The following is a 16,421-nucleotide window of genomic DNA, read 5'->3' as shown; positions in this document are numbered from 1 at the left end:
CCGGAGCCCGGCAGCCCGGGCTCGGCGGCGGCCGCGGCGGCGGGCGACGACATGGAGATCGTGGTGAACGTGGGGGGCGTGCGGCAGGTGCTGTACGGAGACCTGCTGAGCCGGTACCCGGAGACCCGGCTGGCCGAGCTCATGACCTGCCTGGCGGGGGGCTACGACACCATCTTCTCCCTGTGCGACGACTACGACCCCGGCCGGCGCGAGTTCTACTTCGACCGGGACCCGGACGCGTTCAAGTGCGTCATCGAGGTGTACTACTTCGGAGAGGTGCACATGAAGAAGGGCATCTGCCCCATCTGCTTCAAGAGCGAGATGGACTTCTGGAAGGTGGACCTCAAGTTCCTGGACGACTGCTGCAAGAGCCACCTGAGCGAGAAGCGCGAGGAGCTGGAGGAGATCGCGCGGCGCGTGCGCCTCATCCTGGACGACCTGGGCGGGGACGCGGCACCGGGCCGCTGGCGCCGCGGCCAGAAGAGCGTCTGGAAGTTCCTGGAGAAGCCCGAGTCGTCGCGCCCGGCCCGCGTGGTGGCCGTGCTGTCCTTCCTGCTGATCCTGGTGTCCTCCGTGGTCATGTGCGTGGGCACCATCCCGGAGCTGCAGGTGCTGGACGCCGACGGCAACCGCGTGGAGCACCCCACGCTGGAGAACGTGGAGACGGCGTGCATCGGCTGGTTCACGCTCGAGTACCTGCTGCGCCTCTTCTCCTCGCCCAACAAGCTGCACTTCGTCCTGTCCTTCATGAACATCGTGGACGTGCTGGCCATCCTGCCCTTCTACGTGAGCCTCACGCTCACGCACCTGGGGGCGCGCATGATGGAGCTCACCAACGTGCAGCAGGCCGTGCAGGCGCTGCGCATCATGCGCGTGGCGCGCATCTTCAAGCTGGCCCGCCACTCCTCAGGCCTGCAGACCCTCACCTACGCCCTCAAGCGCAGCTTCAAGGAGCTCGGCCTGCTGCTCATGTACCTGGCCGTGGGCATCTTCGTCTTCTCGGCGCTGGGCTACACCATGGAGCAGAGCCATCCCGAGACCCTGTTTAAGAGCATCCCGCAGTCCTTCTGGTGGGCCATCATCACCATGACCACCGTGGGCTACGGGGACATCTACCCCAAGACCACCCTGGGCAAGCTCAACGCCGCCATCAGCTTCCTGTGCGGGGTCATTGCCATCGCGCTGCCCATCCACCCCATCATCAACAACTTTGTCAGGTACTACAACAAGCAGCGCGTCCTGGAGACGGCCGCCAAGCACGAGCTGGAGCTGATGGAGCTCAACTCCAGCAGCGGGGGCGAGGGCAAGGCCGGGGGCTCGCGCAGCGACCTGGACGCCCTCCCGCCGCCAACAGAGCCTGCCGCCGCCAAGGAGCCGCCCAGCTGGGGCGGCAGCCGGCTGAAGCTGTCCCACAGCGACACCTTCATCCCCCTGCTGACAGAGGAGAAGTACCATAGGACCCGGCTGCAGAGCTGCAAGTGAGGGCGGGGGTGGGGGCGGGAGCAGAAATGGACGGGACAGTGGATGGATGGACCCACTGTGTCAGGCATGTTGGCAGCTGCCAGAGAGGGTCTGCCCGTGCCCCCCAGCTCTCCACCCTGAACAGACTCTCCTAAAGGCCTCTCTGGGCTCCTTTACCAGGGCTGGGAAAGCCTCCTTGCTGCCAGCTATCCAGGAGCGGGACATGGGGTTCAGGAGCCATAGGGCAGTATGGGACAAATGGGGTGTCCTGGCTGTGGACAGGAGCCACGCTTGTTCCCGTGTCCCCTTCTGTAAAAGCTCCCTGCTCCATGCACCCCTCCCCAGTGGTGTGAGTTTCATCTTGGGCTGGCTGACAACCCAAAGGAGCTCCCCCCCCCTCTACCCAGTGCCAGGCCAGGAGGTAAGGAAGCAGCCATGGGGCGGCCGGCACTATCTTTAGTGGAGAGCTCATTGAAGAGGAACTCTGAGGCGGGACACAGCGTGCCAAGGCGCCCTGCCACGTTCCAGGAGGCGAGGCCTGTCAGATCTTCTTGTTCCCTTCTGGGGACAGCTGGCTTTCTGAGTGCTCCCGGCAGGAAGCAGAGCACAGGGGCCTGCCACCCTGAGCAGCAGCAAGGTCACACAACTCCCCGGTGTGTCCAGAGATCCTGCTAGATGGGTATTCCTGCTTCACAGGTGGAGAAACTGAGGCCCAGAGATTCCGTGCTGTCTGGTGATCTCCGGATTCACATGTTCTCTCCGATGCTGGATGGTCTTGGAGAGCTCAGGGGGAAGGTCTGAGCATCTTTGGGGGGCTACCTTCCCTCTGTCCTTAATTCTACCCTGATAGCATGGCTCCCCAGAGGTTCACCGTCAGCCATTTCTGGGGGAAGTGGGAGGGAGAAGCCAAACAAATGGGAATTTGAGTCCAGTGAATGAGGAAAATGGGAGTTGTCTTAGAACTTAAAGGCTTTTGTTGAGTACCACCCCCTCCCCCTTTAGCTGAGTGGCTTTAGACTTGCCTATTTGTGTCTCTGATTCTCATTCTGGTTGTGTCCAAAATGGAGATATAAAATAATGACCTCAGAGAGCCATGGTTTCTAGCCGAGCCCTTGGAACTTAGTAAGTGAACGGGTAATGGCAGCTGTCCTGTTGTCTTGTGCCGGAAAGGAGGTGCATCCTCCAGTTGTCTCCTGTGGGCTGGGCTGGGTGAGCAGGAGGAGAGGGCCGAGCCCTGCACTGGGGTACAGGGCAGAGGCATCAATGGAGAAATGGGGGCCAGCCACCCTACCAGGCTGCTCTCTCCTTCCCTGGGCCCAGGTTTCCTCCATGCATATGGAAGAAAGATGGTTTCCTGGGCCCCTTCTACATCTGCCCTTCTAAGATCTGGGGTTGCTGTTGCGTATGGTGGGGACCCTAGGGAGAGGCTGCCCATGCTGGAGGGGTTCTTGGTGGGGAGGTCTTGGGCTGGAGCTAGGGTCTTCCCCATGGGGGACAGAGGCAGCCTGGCTCATAAGTGGACGGGCTGTGTAGCAGGTATGTTGATGGCTGCTCTAGAGGGGCTTTCCTGGGTCCCGTAGTCCTCCTCCCCCTGGAGAATTCTGAAGGTCCCCTGGCACTTCTGACCAGGCTGGCTAAGACTAGGAATGCCCTGACCATGCCAAGTCCTATTAAAGGAGGGAGGAGGAGATGGGGGAAGGGAGGAAAGGGGCTGGGAGGCAGATGGGGGTGTGGTCTGCAATCCCGAGCCATAGTGGGGTTGGTGAATGGGTGGCTCGCTCCCATGTGCTCCCTTCCCCCTGAATCGTGGTCAGCCTGGAGCCAGTGCTGGCCCAAGAGCTTGCCCCTGCAAGACTGAGGAGTCCCGGGAAGGTAGAGCCGGCAGGGTGGCCTGGGAAGAGGCTGCCTTCTCTGACACCCGCAACAGCAAGATGAGGCCAGCACCGGCCAGTCCTTCTTTCTCTAACCCTGTCTCAGAGCTCATCTCTTCCAAGGAGTTAGAGATGAAATCCCAGAGGGGCAAGCCGATTGGCTGAGATCTCCACGAATTAGGGTCCGAGAGGATCCTGGTCCCTGAGCAACCTGCCAGGTGACAAATGGTCCTCAGCATCCAGGGAGCACCCCATCCCTATGAAAGTAGAATCTTTGGGGGTGATACCCAGGTGTCAGTGTTTTTTATTAACGTTAAAGCACCCGCGAGTCTCCGGTGATCTTGTGTCTGTGGAGCTGGGCTGGCCGCTGCCATCCTGGAGTCCAGCAAGCTCCCAGTGCAGCACCTGAGGCTCCGGGAGCCTGTGCGGAGGAACATGACGCTGGGTTTACACTGGGTGAACTTGTAGCCCCAGAGCTGATCCATCTCCTGTGTTTGTACAGCCCGTGAGTTTCAACTGGTTTTTATCGTTTTCAATGGTTGAAAAAGAAACCTTAGAGAAAGAATAACTCTGTGACCCAGGAACGAAGACCCAATGGATGTTTGAGGTAGCTGTGTGGGTGCACACCATTCACATTTCGTCGTCCACAAATAAAGTCTTACTGGAATCAATCATTCATACTATTGCCTATTTGTCCTGGGGCTGTGGATGGCTGCAGTGGAGTGCCAGACAGAACAGAGGTGACAGATCAGGAGGCCCTCGGAGCCCAGCGAGACCCTTAACAGAGGAAACTCAGCAACTCGGGGCTGAAGCCAGGACATCTGAGGAGGGCTTTGAAGAATGAGTAGGAGGCCTCCCAGAGGGTAAATGGGAAGGGCGTCCTAGGTTTCAGGGGCAATAGGAGAGGCCAGCTGCAGAGAGCGCCATGCAGGCACACACAGGCCCTGTCCCCGCTCCTTTCCTTCCCGCACCTGCACCTGCTATCCCGTTTGCCTGCACTCAGAGCCAGCCCTGGCCCCCCTGTGAAGCCGGGGTTCCTGACCCGTGGCCACACGCCGGGCCCGGGACACACACGTCGCACTGGTCTCCACGGTGGACATTAGTGCACATCCCGTGACCTTCTAACCGTTCTTGAGAGGTAGCATGATGCTTCATGGAGTTGCAGAAGGTAACAGGAAAGTGGGGGTGTCATGGAGGGTGGCCATCCATTGCACTGATGGGAACTGGGCCCCTGAGCTGTGTACTTTTGAGTGACAAGCCATTCATTACAGACAGTCGAATGGGGACTTAGCTCTGTCTGCTTCTGATAATGTTGGGAACACACAGTGAATGTCATTCCAAAAAGGAGAGTGGTGAATGCGAGTGTGTGTGTGTACACGCGTGTGCACACGCACACTACAAGTGGATTCCTGACTGCTAAGTGAAATGACACACGGTGGCAGTTTCACAAATAATTGCATTTAAGCTTCTGAATAACTCCAGGCTGTAAACTAGCTATCCTCAGACTTGTCAGTGGGGAAACTGAGGTCCAGAGGACAGAAGTCACAGGCCGCTATGAGAGGCCGGAGCCACGCCCAGAGCTGCTGCTGGCATCTGAAGCTGATGGCCCGTCTCGCTCTCTGTGGGTCCCACCTCGGGGCTGGCCCACGCTCCCTAATAAGTTGAAGGCGATGGTCATCATTCTGTCTTTCCAGAACATGTCCCTTCCAAGCGAGTGCACTGGCTCTCGCAGTGGTGTTTTGCAAGAAAGGAAAGACATTTTCATGATGAGCTGCGTGCATCGCATGATGCTTGGGAAGTGCAGGATTCAGGACCTGTCCTGGTGGGGCAAAGGTCGTGGGTTCGTTGCCCTTGCAGGGGACTTCCATGCAGGGGACTTCCAGCGTAGGGCTGTGAGTTGGGTCCTTCACCCCCCCCCCCGTACTGGGAAGGGCTGCCACCCTCCTCCCCGGCTCCCCGGATGATAACCATGGCTCCTGGCGTCTCCCAGGGAGACGGGGTGAGAAGCTTCCACAGGCCTCCCACCTGTCGCCTGTGGGCAGACAGCTCCACACACCGAGCGCCTGTCGGCACACTTCACCAGCCGATTCTCAGAGGCGGAGGCCCCCAACTCTCTGCTGCAGCAGCCTGAGATGGGGCCGCAGGGGTGAAGTGGGCTTCCGTAAGGGGGAAAAAACAAACACGAACCGGACACTGGCAACGCACGCCTGTCATCCTAGCTTCTGCAGAGGCGGGGAGCTGAGCATCTCACAGGCAAGGCAGGAATGGCAGTGAGACCCTCATCTCCAGTGAACCAGCGAAGAGCTGTAAGTGGAACTGTGGCTCAGGCGAGGTAGCAGCAGACTTGAGCGAAAGAGCCAAGGGTGAGTTCAAACACCCTGCTCCCCCCCCAAAACCCCAACAAGAACAAACAAACAAAAAACTTGGGGCCTCTGAGCAGAGTCTTTCTTGGTTTTGTGGCCATCCATGACTACGTCTGACTCTTCCCATTTGGAAACCGTTTATCCTCAGTTTTACAGATGGGGAAACTGAGGCACAGAGGATAGAAGTCACAGGCTGCTGCTGGTGGCAGCGGCAGGAGCTAGGCCCAGAGCCCGCAGCTGTGGCCAGGAAGACAGGACTGCTGGGCCAGCTCCGGCGATCCGTGGGACCACAGAGTCAGGGAATTGCGTGTGGGCACCCCCGCTACGGAGAGGTGGGCGTGGCCTCCAGCGCGGCCAGCACCCGCGCAGCCCCGCCCCTCCTGTATGGAGCAGTGTCCCATGCCAGGAAGAGAGGCCCACGGCCACCACGGGAGACCAGCTGAGTCTCCACACGGGAATTTACAGCCCTGCCAGGTTTCTCGGCAGACACTCGCTGCCCCGCCCGCTGTCAAGGGTGGCTGGGCCCGTGCTGCGTTTGCCACTGTGACAGCCCGCGCGGGGGAGGCGCAGCCAGGCCGCGCTCCAGCTGGCACGCAGGCTGCTGAATTATCAGCAGTGGCCACAGATGTCTGCAGCTGCTGGCTGAGTTTGGCTGGGCGACCTCACCTGGCCTTAGTACCCAGGTCCCAGAGGAAGCCCCGATGGGCCCTGGCAGCCAGGATATCCCCTCTCTCTCTCTCTGTCTCTCTCTGTCCTGGCTTTGCTCTTTCACTCCAAGGTAGCACTCTCCGCTTGAGCCACAGCTCCACTTCCAGCTTTCTAGTTTATGTTTTGCGGGTTAATTGAAGGTAAGGGTGGCGCAGGCTTTGCTGCCTGAGCTGGCTTTCAACCTCAAGCCTCAGGTCTCAGCCTCCTAAGCACCTAGGGTGATAGGTGGCACTTGGCTTAAGCTCAGTCTTTAAGGTACATCAGTGGCTTCCCCCCCTGCTTCTTGGTGGGTGAGAAGGTGCCTGAGGGAGCCCTCCCTCCCTCCTTCCCTTTCGTGTCTCCTCGGGCTCGGCTGAGGGCTGAGCTTGGCCCTCACATTCCACCGCGGCACACCCCCACGCCCTCACCTGCCGTCCCCCATGAGCCCCGCCTCACTGCCAGGCCTGTTTCCGGGCCCTTCTGCCTAAGGACCATCCTTTGTCCCATCGCCCTCGCTGTCCTCAAGCCAGGATCTCCCCTCGGCCTCTGGACCCTGTTGCTTGCCCTGTCCCCCTCCGGAGGCCAGGCCCCTGCCTGGGCTCCATCCCTGCATGCGAAGGGCAGCGCTGGTGCTGGGGGAGCCGACGCTGCTCAGAACTGACCATCTCCATGGAGGTTCTGGATTGTGGCTCCAAGGGCAGCCTGGGACCTGCGTCCCTGTCACCTGCCCTGGACGTGGGGGAGGGGTGCGTGCCATCCTCACAGCCAGAGCGGGGGGGGGGGCATACTTGTTCCATGTGTTTCTTTGAGGGCCATTTAGTGTTTCACTCTGGAAGCATCTAGAATTCTCTGTATCTTTGGTATCCAGAAATTCTTGCATAAATTTTTGTCTAGAAAGTAAGCTTTAGCCTTTGGATGTGATTTTCAATTGGAAGACACAAGTCTTTCTTTAGCTAGAGGAATAAGCTTCCGCTTCTATTATCATGCTATTTATCTCCTGAATTATTATTATCGTTGTTGTTATTATTCCTCCTCCTTCTTCTCTTACTAGATCAATTGGACATATATACCACTTTATGTGTGTCTTGTTTTGTATATGTTGGGTTTGTGTGTGTTTCTTCACACACACAGCCTTTCTGTGCTTGAAGGTTTTGTTGGCTTTATTGCTTCATTATCAATTTGGTGTTCAACTTTATTTTATTCTTTATCTAATTAGGGGTTTTAAATGTGATTCTAAGAAATCTTTGTTTTCAGATTCCTGTCTCCACATTGGTTCATGCTCTCATCCAAGAGAACTCCAGGGAATGTTTGTTTGTTTTTGTGCTGGTACAGGCCACCCCCCCCTCTCTCAGCTTTTTTGGTCAAGACTGATGCTCTATCCTATGAGCCACAGCTTCATATCCAGCTTTTTACTAGTTAATTGGGGATAAGAGTCACATGGACTTTCCAGCCCAGGCTGGCTGAGAATCATGGTGCTCAGATCTCAGCCTTCTGAGTAGCTGGGATGACAAGCATGAGCCACCAGCGCCTGGTGGTTTTATGGAGCCTGCACCGCTAGGGCCAGCACAGGTAAGAGCAACGTTGCTTCGGTGTCTGAGACAGGCTCCTGGGTGGACAAACTTGGACTTTGGGCCAAGAGAGATCCCAGCTCCACTTAGTCAGCCCAGGGTTATGAGGCACGATCCTGACTTGTCTAACTTCAGCTTCTCATCTGTAAAATGGGCTTGTGGTCCAGATGTGGGCTGGGCTCCTGCTGGCCCCAAACTCTTGCATATTAATGGTGGCTGTGTCACAAATGGTGGCGCAAAGATGACACTGCCCTCTGCACCCTTCCTTCTGGGTGGTAAATTGCCTTGTTATTCTTTACCGGCGGAGCTGTCTCGCTTTGTGATTATGTACATATATATAGAAAGCGATGGATGGATGTATTTTCGTCATTTCTGGCAGATTCTCATGCATATTCAAATCCAAGCGGTTGGGATTCTGGGAATGATTCAAATGTTTGTAGCACAATGGGATTGATCTTAATATAGCTCTCTCGCCAAAGAATGAGATTCCACCCGTCTCTCCTCAATACCTCTAGTCTGTGCTGGGCTGGAAGACCAAAAGACTCAGCAAACTTCCAGCCCGGGCCTCATGAAGGCTCAGCCGGCAGGGTGGCGGAGAACATACTCCCTCCTTCCCTTCCTCCCCTCCCCCCTTCCCCCTGCTTTCCTTCTTTCTTCATCTTCCTTTCTGTAGAGAGCCTGAGGTGGAGAGGGGCGTTGCTGAGCTCCGTCTGGACTGCCCCCCCCCCCCCGCAGCCCCACGGTACAGGTCACGTGTGCCTGCTCCTGCCACACCAGAAACACCGCTTTGCCTATCTCCACGTGAGCGCTCAGCACACAGGTCGCTGTTCAGTGGCCGTCCCCGCTGTTCCCGGGAGGCCTGCGCTTATGAGTGTGCATGGGGGGCCTTGCACGTGGCGGGATGAATAAGTGAGTGAACAAATGAAACGGAAGTGGGAGGGCTTCAGTGCCACATGGGTGAGTGAGTGCGGAGTGAATGAACGGATGAGCTGGCGGCGGGAATGAATGGGAGCGCATGAATGAGTCACCAGCCGAAGAAGTCAAGGTCTCCCGGCAGTGGCAGGAGAAAATGCCAGAAGCCATTGCCTCCCTGGGGCAGAGCAGGGCTCCGAGCTGCGCCGCAGGTTCAGGACTCTCCAGGAACATTCCAAAGCGCGGGTCAGACGTGATGCACACAGGACGCCGCTGAAACAGGCAGATGTTGCTGTGAGCTGCAGCCGCTGCAGCTCCGGACACAGAAAACCATAGCAACCGAGCACGGGGGGGGGGGGGGCGCAGGACGCCTTCCCCAGACGTACAGGGAGAATACTGCCCCTCCCCCCGGGAGGAGCGAGGGCGAGGACTGTCATGTTTTTGTAACTAGAGGACTTAAGATGTGGCCTCGTCCTCCTCCCTTTTGCCCTTTCCCATCACTTTCCTTCTTCTCAGTCTCTCCGATGGGTCACCTCACCTCTCTGAGCTTTGTTTCTTAATATACTTCTTAGCCTGTTGCTGGTGCCAGTTAGAGAATGAAGGCATCTCTTGCAGACATTTCTGTGTGCTGGTACAGGGGCTTGAACTCAGGGCCTTCCCTGTCATGCTTTCCTGGCTGTTTTGCTCAAGGCTGGTACTTTGCCGCGTGAGCCGCACCGCCCCTTGCTCTTTGCAGGTTTTATCTTGTGGAGGACTCACAGTCTTCCCGCTGTCTGCTGCCACCACCTCCTCACGCCCACCCCCGTGTGTCCAGAAGGAACTTGTGATCACAGCTCGTGCTGGTGACAAGGGTGTGTAATTTCAGGGTACAGGAAGGGCTCTGGGTGCCACTTGTTGGCTCGAAGACTCTATTTCCAAGACACCTCCATGGAACAGGGAGATAGACTGTTCCAGAAATGGACAGCTCTCTGCTCTGTGACCCCTACAAAGCTTCGCTGTCAAACAAAGTCACGGCATGTGCTGAGAACTCAGTCATTTGAACCAAATGTCTCCGAGCTATCAAACAGAATAGAATGGAGTAAAAAGCAAAGGCTTTGGGGTCAGGCCTACTTAGCTATGGTCAGTGTGAATTAGAGGAAGCACAGGTTTGAGGACCAGTTATCCTTCCAGATTCTTCTGGGTACGTGCAGGTGACATGAAGGGGAGTAGATTATATTCAACCTGTAAGCCAAGAAGAGAACTGAGAGGAGTCTGTGCCAAGCTGCTGCTTACTATGGGAAGGGAGCTAGGCGAAACCCCCAAGGGTTACTGTGTGCCCAGCACTGAGCTGACTACTGAGCACCCAGTACCTCCTTTGTCCTTATCACACACGTTCAGGTTTAAATTGACATTCTTGAATCCCCGTTAATCGAAGGGATGAGCCCGAGATACAGGTCAGAGTTGAGATTGAAACACAGAACACGGTTTAGAAACAAAAAGAAATCTCCACATAACTCAGAGGCAGGGGAACTGCTGAGCCGAGATGAGCAGGTGCCCTGTCACTGTCTGTTGCTGTCTGAAGTGGGCACCGCTTTGAAGACACCAAGGGCTTAGCAGGCCGGGGATTCTCTGCACTGTCCCCCTGTGTCACACAACCAGAGCCTCCCACAGCGGCTCCTGCCACCAAACCTCCAGTCGGGCAGAATAAGTCCTTAAAGATCATTTTCTCTAACATGTAGCCTGGCTGTTAAGCAACTGTGATTAGTAGTTACTTTGCCCAAGTCAGCAGCCCCCAGAGGCAGAGGCCACGGGACTGTGAGTGGCCAGCCTTCCAGCTCCTTCTGCACTTGTGAACCCCAGCTCTGACACTCTCAGTGCTGTTTGAAGTCCTGAAGCCAGAGGCCCAAGGCTCTGTGCCCCACTCGTGGTGTGACCAAGCTGTCATCCTTGTGAGGGCCTGTTTCCCTCGTTTGGTAAATGGTGCTAATCATGTGGTCTGCATGGCTGCTCTTTGCTGACTCTGTGCAGCCCACCAAAGCCAGGGGACTTCACTGATGTGTGGGGTGTCTGGGATGAGCCACAGGGCACTTCTGGGCAGGAGACCACCTCTGTGAGATCATGCCACAAAGAATTGGAATCGCCTGCCAGGGTGTGGGCTTTGTCTGGAAGCTACCGGGACCTGCTGATTGTCCAGCAGGGCATGAAAAGATCCAATTCTTACTTAGTGGGAAAATGCTGAAGCCAGGGTGACAATGACTGTGGAGAAGGGGAGGAAGGGGGAGGAATAGACCATGAGCCAGTCAGGAGGCCAAGCCACTTCTTTCTGGGATAGGGGGCCTCCAGTGGCATCAGAAACAAGGTGATCTGTCGAGGGGAGGAGGCGGCAACATCAGCACCCCACACAGTTTGAGGATCTGGGGTACCTGTCATGGAGTTGGCAGGGTGAACACTAGGCTGTGTTCAGGTGAAGGTGATGGGGTCCACACTGGTTTTCTGAGAAGAGAGCAATCTCCAGACCACTGCAGAAATGTGAGCCCCTGGCTGCGCGAGAGCACCTTAAATTCCAACATGAAAAGGGAAGTCCTGAACACCGGTGGGGAGGGACAATGTAACCCATCCTGGCCGGGGGACCAGAGGGCTGAGGAAGAGACCCAGGGCCTTCTGTGGTGCAGGTTCTCAGCTCCAGATCAAAGAAAAGGCTGAGGTGTACAGTAGGCATGGCCGTCATGCGTTATCTGTGAGCTCAGAAGCAACAGCACGCTGTCCTGCAGTGGTGTCTGTTTATACTCTGGCTTAGCCTGCACCAGCACCTGACCAAATATGGCCTCAAGGGCACCTAAGGTAGCGCATGTGCACATGACTCCAGGTTACAGGAGTGTGCTGAGCCAGCTGAATCGCAGGCCTGGGGAAGTGTAGGCCAGAAGCCCTCTGGAAGTTACGGTGAGAGAGCCTGACCTACTGTATTTCCCCTACACTTTCTCTCAGGGGAAGCTGAATGACACACACAGGGACTGGCAGGCAGAGCTTGTGCTATTTCTGGTCCTGACAGCAACTCCCTCTTGGACTTCTGGTAACTTCCATCTAGGCTCTATGCTTGGGCTGCTAGTGCTGGCTCTCAGCAGCCTGGTGGTCTCTCAGCCTCTTGATGGAATGACCCAATCTCTGTGACTGTTTCTGAGTACTCAGGGCCTAGGGTGGCCAGGGCAGACTATCTATTAGACCTTGATACATCTCCTTGAGGAATATAGAACTATGCTCATCTTATCAGAGAGGGAACAGAGGGTCCAGCAAAACACCCAAGGGTCCCTCATGGTACAGGCTGGGATGGCTGAGCTCGAAATAGAAGTGGCCACTAAGAAAAGACATTTGTCTACTTGCTTTATTTTTTCCCTTTGTTATTTTTAAAATTATTTAAATGTTTTATTATCTTTAGTTGTACAAAGGGGTTTTAATGATCTATTTGCTTTGTTTCATGCATAAACACCACTCATACCTGTAATCCTAACTACTCAGGAGGCTAAGATCTAAGGATCAGGGTTGAAAGCCAGCCTATGCAGAAAAGTCTATGAGACTCTTTTTTTTTGGGGGGGGTCCGGTTGTGGGGCCTGAACTCTGGGCCTGGACACTGTCCCTCAGCTCTTCAGCTCAAGGCTAGCGCTCTACCACTTGAGCCACAGTGCCACTTCTGGCCTTTTTCTTTTTGCTTATGTGGTGCTGAGGAATCAAACCCAGGGCCTCAGGCATGCAAGGCAAGCACTCTACCACTGAGCCACCTTCCCAGCCCCATGAGACTCTTATGTCCAATTAAAAACAAAAATCTGGAATTAGAGCTGTGGCTCAAGTGACAGAGCACTAGCCTTGAGAAAACAAAACTCAGAGACAGCACCCAAGCCTTGACAAGCACAAAGGAAGGAAGGAAGGAAGGAAGGAAGGAAAGACTAAAGGGAAGAGAAAGAGAAAAAGAGAGAGAGCAACCATGCCATGTCACTTTTCAGTTGAGAGCCATGTTCCATGCATTCTTCATTTCCTTGGCTCATGATCCCCACAGAGCAGAGATCAGCTTGCTGAGACCAGGAAAAGCAATCTTAAAGTCCTCAGATTGCCTCCTGCCTCCAGTACACACAGTTTTAAATCACAAAACCTAGCCAAAAGCATCGATAGAAGATAACTACAGGGAACGACACTCTCTTTATATGGATACTTTAGGCTGCAGAGTTAGAGATGGCGCCCGAAAATGGAACCTCAGCCTTGAATGGTTCGTGGCATCCCCTAATTCATGCCAGGCGCCTAAGCACTCCATGTCATTGGCGAGGTGGATAAATAGTGATGTGTGGGAGTGAAGGGACGGATGGATGGATGGACTGATAAGTACACGATAGACAAATGGATGAAAAGATGGGTAAATTGATTGATAGATGGGTAAATGGATGGATAGATAGGTAAATGGATGGATGGATGGTAAATGGATTGATGAATGGGTAAATGGATGGATGGATGGGTAAATTGAAATGGATTGATGGATGGGTAAATGGATGGATGGATGGTAAATGGATTAATGGATGGTAAATGGATGGATGGATGGATGGATGGGTAAATGGAAATGGATGGATGGATGGGTAAATGGATGGATGGATGGTAAATGGATGAATGGATGGGTAAATGGGTGGATAGATGGATGGGTAAATGGATGAATGGATGGTAAATGGATGGATGGATGGTAAATGGATTGATGGATGGGTAAATGGATGAATGGGTAAATGGATGGACGGACAGACACATAAGATGACCTCTCTTCTTGCCATCACTTAAAATAAGATGACCTCTTTTCTTGCCATCATTTAAATCTGCCATCTAATCCTCTTCCAGGAAGTCTTTCCTGACTATCCTGTCCCACATGACCAAGTCTCTTTGAAATCACTCTCACAAGGAAGACCACCTATGGCAGCTTTAAAACAACAACAATAATACAAAGAAGACCCTCTAATGTGTCTGAAGTCTCTTTGCTTCTACACTGTGAGCTCCTTAGGAATGGGGTGGAGTCTTTTCCTGTGCTGCTTTGTCTTCCTCTGCTTCTGGCCAGGAACTCCAGCCAATGGCTGCTGGGTGTGGGAGGTTGGCCAGGCATGCTGCTCCCTGCCGCCCAGAGCTGGAGAAAGGCTACCCTGGAGCGGTGAAGAGCCAGGCCACCCACCTGCTACATCCAATTGGCCAGGTAAAATCTGCCTCTCAGGAACCCACTGCTGCAGGCCAGGAGAGGACTGGCTGATAACTGGTGTTCCATCTCTCCAGCCTGGCTTCTTCAGGTGATTTGTTCTCTTGTGAGGAGAGGCTCAGATTTCATTTTTCTTCTCTTTGCCTGTTCAGAAATGTGCTGTGTGGGTGGAGTTGTGTGTGTGAGAGTGTGAATGTGTGTGTATAGGAGTGTGGATATGTGGTGGGTCCCTGGTTCTGACCCAGGCTGAGTGTCTGGACCTCCCCTGCTCTTGCCTTGCCCTGGTACGGGAGCTCTTGATTTGTAGAGAGCTCGAGGCTGATCGCACATTGTGGCGCCAGGCTCTGCCCCTGCACTTTCTCCCTTCGGTCCCCAGCCTTGGTGACATCACTCACGATGTCGGAGGTGCCCTGGGCCATCTGGACCCCCATCCTCCACGCCGCACTCTGGCTCCTACACACCAAGAGGAAGGTGTCTCTGTTCCCAAAGCGGAAGCCGTAGCCACAGCGATGGGGAGGAAGGGACTGGATGTGTACGGGCTTCCCAGGCTCAGACACAGGATCGACTTAGCCCGCGTCTCATGGCTGGAGTGAAGGCATCAGCTTTCAAACCTGGCACCAGTCGCAGCGCTGGGGTGGGTCAGCTGCACTAGCCATGCCTTTGCAGATGCCATGCAGCTGCTGCGGGCTTGGGAACCCACCCCACGGTGTAACCACCTGCAGCAGACTGAGGAAGCCACTCTGGACAGGATCCACTTGGCCACTCAGTGCTCAGGACTCAATAGTCCCAGGGGCCAGAAACTGGGCAGAGAGGGGCCAAGGGATGTGGTGGTAGGGGACGTATGGTCCAGAGGAGAAGTTGCAGGAGGGAGGATACGAGTTCTTAGATTCCAGCTATTGATGGCACAGCTCCAAGCCGCAGCCCAAACCTTGACACCAGGAGCCGTGGCATAGGGGAGGGCGAGAAGCTAGAGAAGGATTGTGGACATTTGCCAAATACTCGTAAAACATGCTATGTTCCAGCACTGGGCTGCTGTATGCCCTGGTCCTTGCCTGCTGAGTGGTTTGCCTAAGACGACCTGGCTGGAAGCAGGTGGGAGCCAGGACAAACACCCCTATCACCACAAGGACTTAAAGCCTGTTTTCATTCCTTTGCTCCTGGGTATCTTCCCCTACCCCTCCTCTCCTTTCTCCTTACCTCCTCCCTCTTTCTACCCCACTCTTCCCCTCCCCCTTCCCTCCCTCCTCCCCTCCCTCCCTTCCTCCCTCTTTCCCTCCTTTCCTTCTTTTGTTCCTTCTTTTTTTTTTGGTGTTAGGCATCTGGGCTGGCACTCTACCACTTGAACCATGCCTCCATGTTTTTGAAGGAAGGGACGCCGGCTCGGATGGGAAGCCAGCCATGCGGGGTTGAAGATGCTGTCCTTACCCTGTGTAACCATTCCGGGAGGCGTCCGATGACATCTGTCAGCAATGTCTGGGCCCTGCGTCTCCCTGTTGATAGAGCCCCGCGGTCCCCACGCCACTGGAAGGTGGAGTGGAGCCGCCTCTCCCTCCGCCTCGGGGCCGAGCTCTTCAACTCCATAACGGCAAAGCCACAGGTGATGGAAGCCATGGGTGTTGGGCCCTGGGGAACACGGAGCGCTTCACTTTGGGAGCGTGTCCCGGGCTCCAATGCCAGGAAGATTGCAAAGCAGCCAGGGCCTTCCGGCTCTGGGACAATCTCGAGTCTCCAGAGCCTTTCCCAGGTCCTCATCGCAGCCCACCCCGGCCCTCTTCCCTCTGCACTCCACCTCCCTGACCCTGCACGCCACTTCCTCTCCCTCCAGGAAAAGCTGGGTCCCAGGAGAAGCCACGTCTTCAGCGGGACATGGGCTCCAAGCAGGACAGGGCTGAGGAGCCACCCCGGGACACAGAGGGGCTATTTTGAGCCAGAAGAACAGGAGTCCTTCCATTATGGTCTGAATGTTTTCCCCTCCCCACCCCCAAATTCACGAGATTCTTACCCTCTCACACCCCACCTGGGTGTTTGGAGGTGCGGTCTCCTCTCAGCTTCTAAGATCCACGGCAGGCCTGTGATCACCGCGGGTGAGGCCCAGCTCCACAAGTGTCTTTTTAAAATTTATTTATTTATTTAGTTATTTTGGGGCAGGGAGGAAAGCCAAGTTTTAAATAATGGAAAACCTGATGAGCAATTAGAGCAAAAAGTTTCTAATTGTGGGGGGGGGGCGGGTACACCAGAATGTGCTATTTTCATTTCAAAAGAGTGGAAGAAGTTCATAAAGAAACTCATATCATAAAGGTACAGAAATCCCACATGGACTAAATACTGAGTATAAAAATAAATGATCTGGGAAGGTGGCTCCATGGTA

General features: G+C 55.0%; 1 protein-coding gene across 1 annotated transcript; it reads left to right on the top strand.

The window, feature by feature from the left end:
• The first annotated feature begins 6 nt into the window (after positions 1–6).
• Kcnf1 (potassium channel, voltage gated modifier subfamily F, member 1) lies at positions 7–1,798 on the top strand. The gene has a single exon (XM_013013629.1). The coding sequence runs from the start codon at positions 52–54 to the stop codon at positions 1,480–1,482; it is 1,431 nt and encodes a 476-aa protein (XP_012869083.1). The 5' UTR covers positions 7–51; the 3' UTR covers positions 1,483–1,798.
• The last annotated feature ends 14,623 nt before the right edge of the window (positions 1,799–16,421 follow it).

The sequence above is a fragment of the Dipodomys ordii genome, unplaced genomic scaffold (assembly GCF_000151885.1).
Source record: "Dipodomys ordii isolate 6190 unplaced genomic scaffold, Dord_2.0 Scaffold20, whole genome shotgun sequence".
NCBI lineage: Eukaryota > Metazoa > Chordata > Mammalia > Rodentia > Heteromyidae > Dipodomys > Dipodomys ordii.
This window is presented reverse-complemented; position numbering and strand designations above follow the sequence as displayed.

Coding starts and splice junctions, on each gene's coding strand:
- Kcnf1 (XM_013013629.1), top strand. CDS start 52: ATGGAGATCGTGGTGAACGTGGGGGGCGTGCGGCAGGTGCTGTACGGA.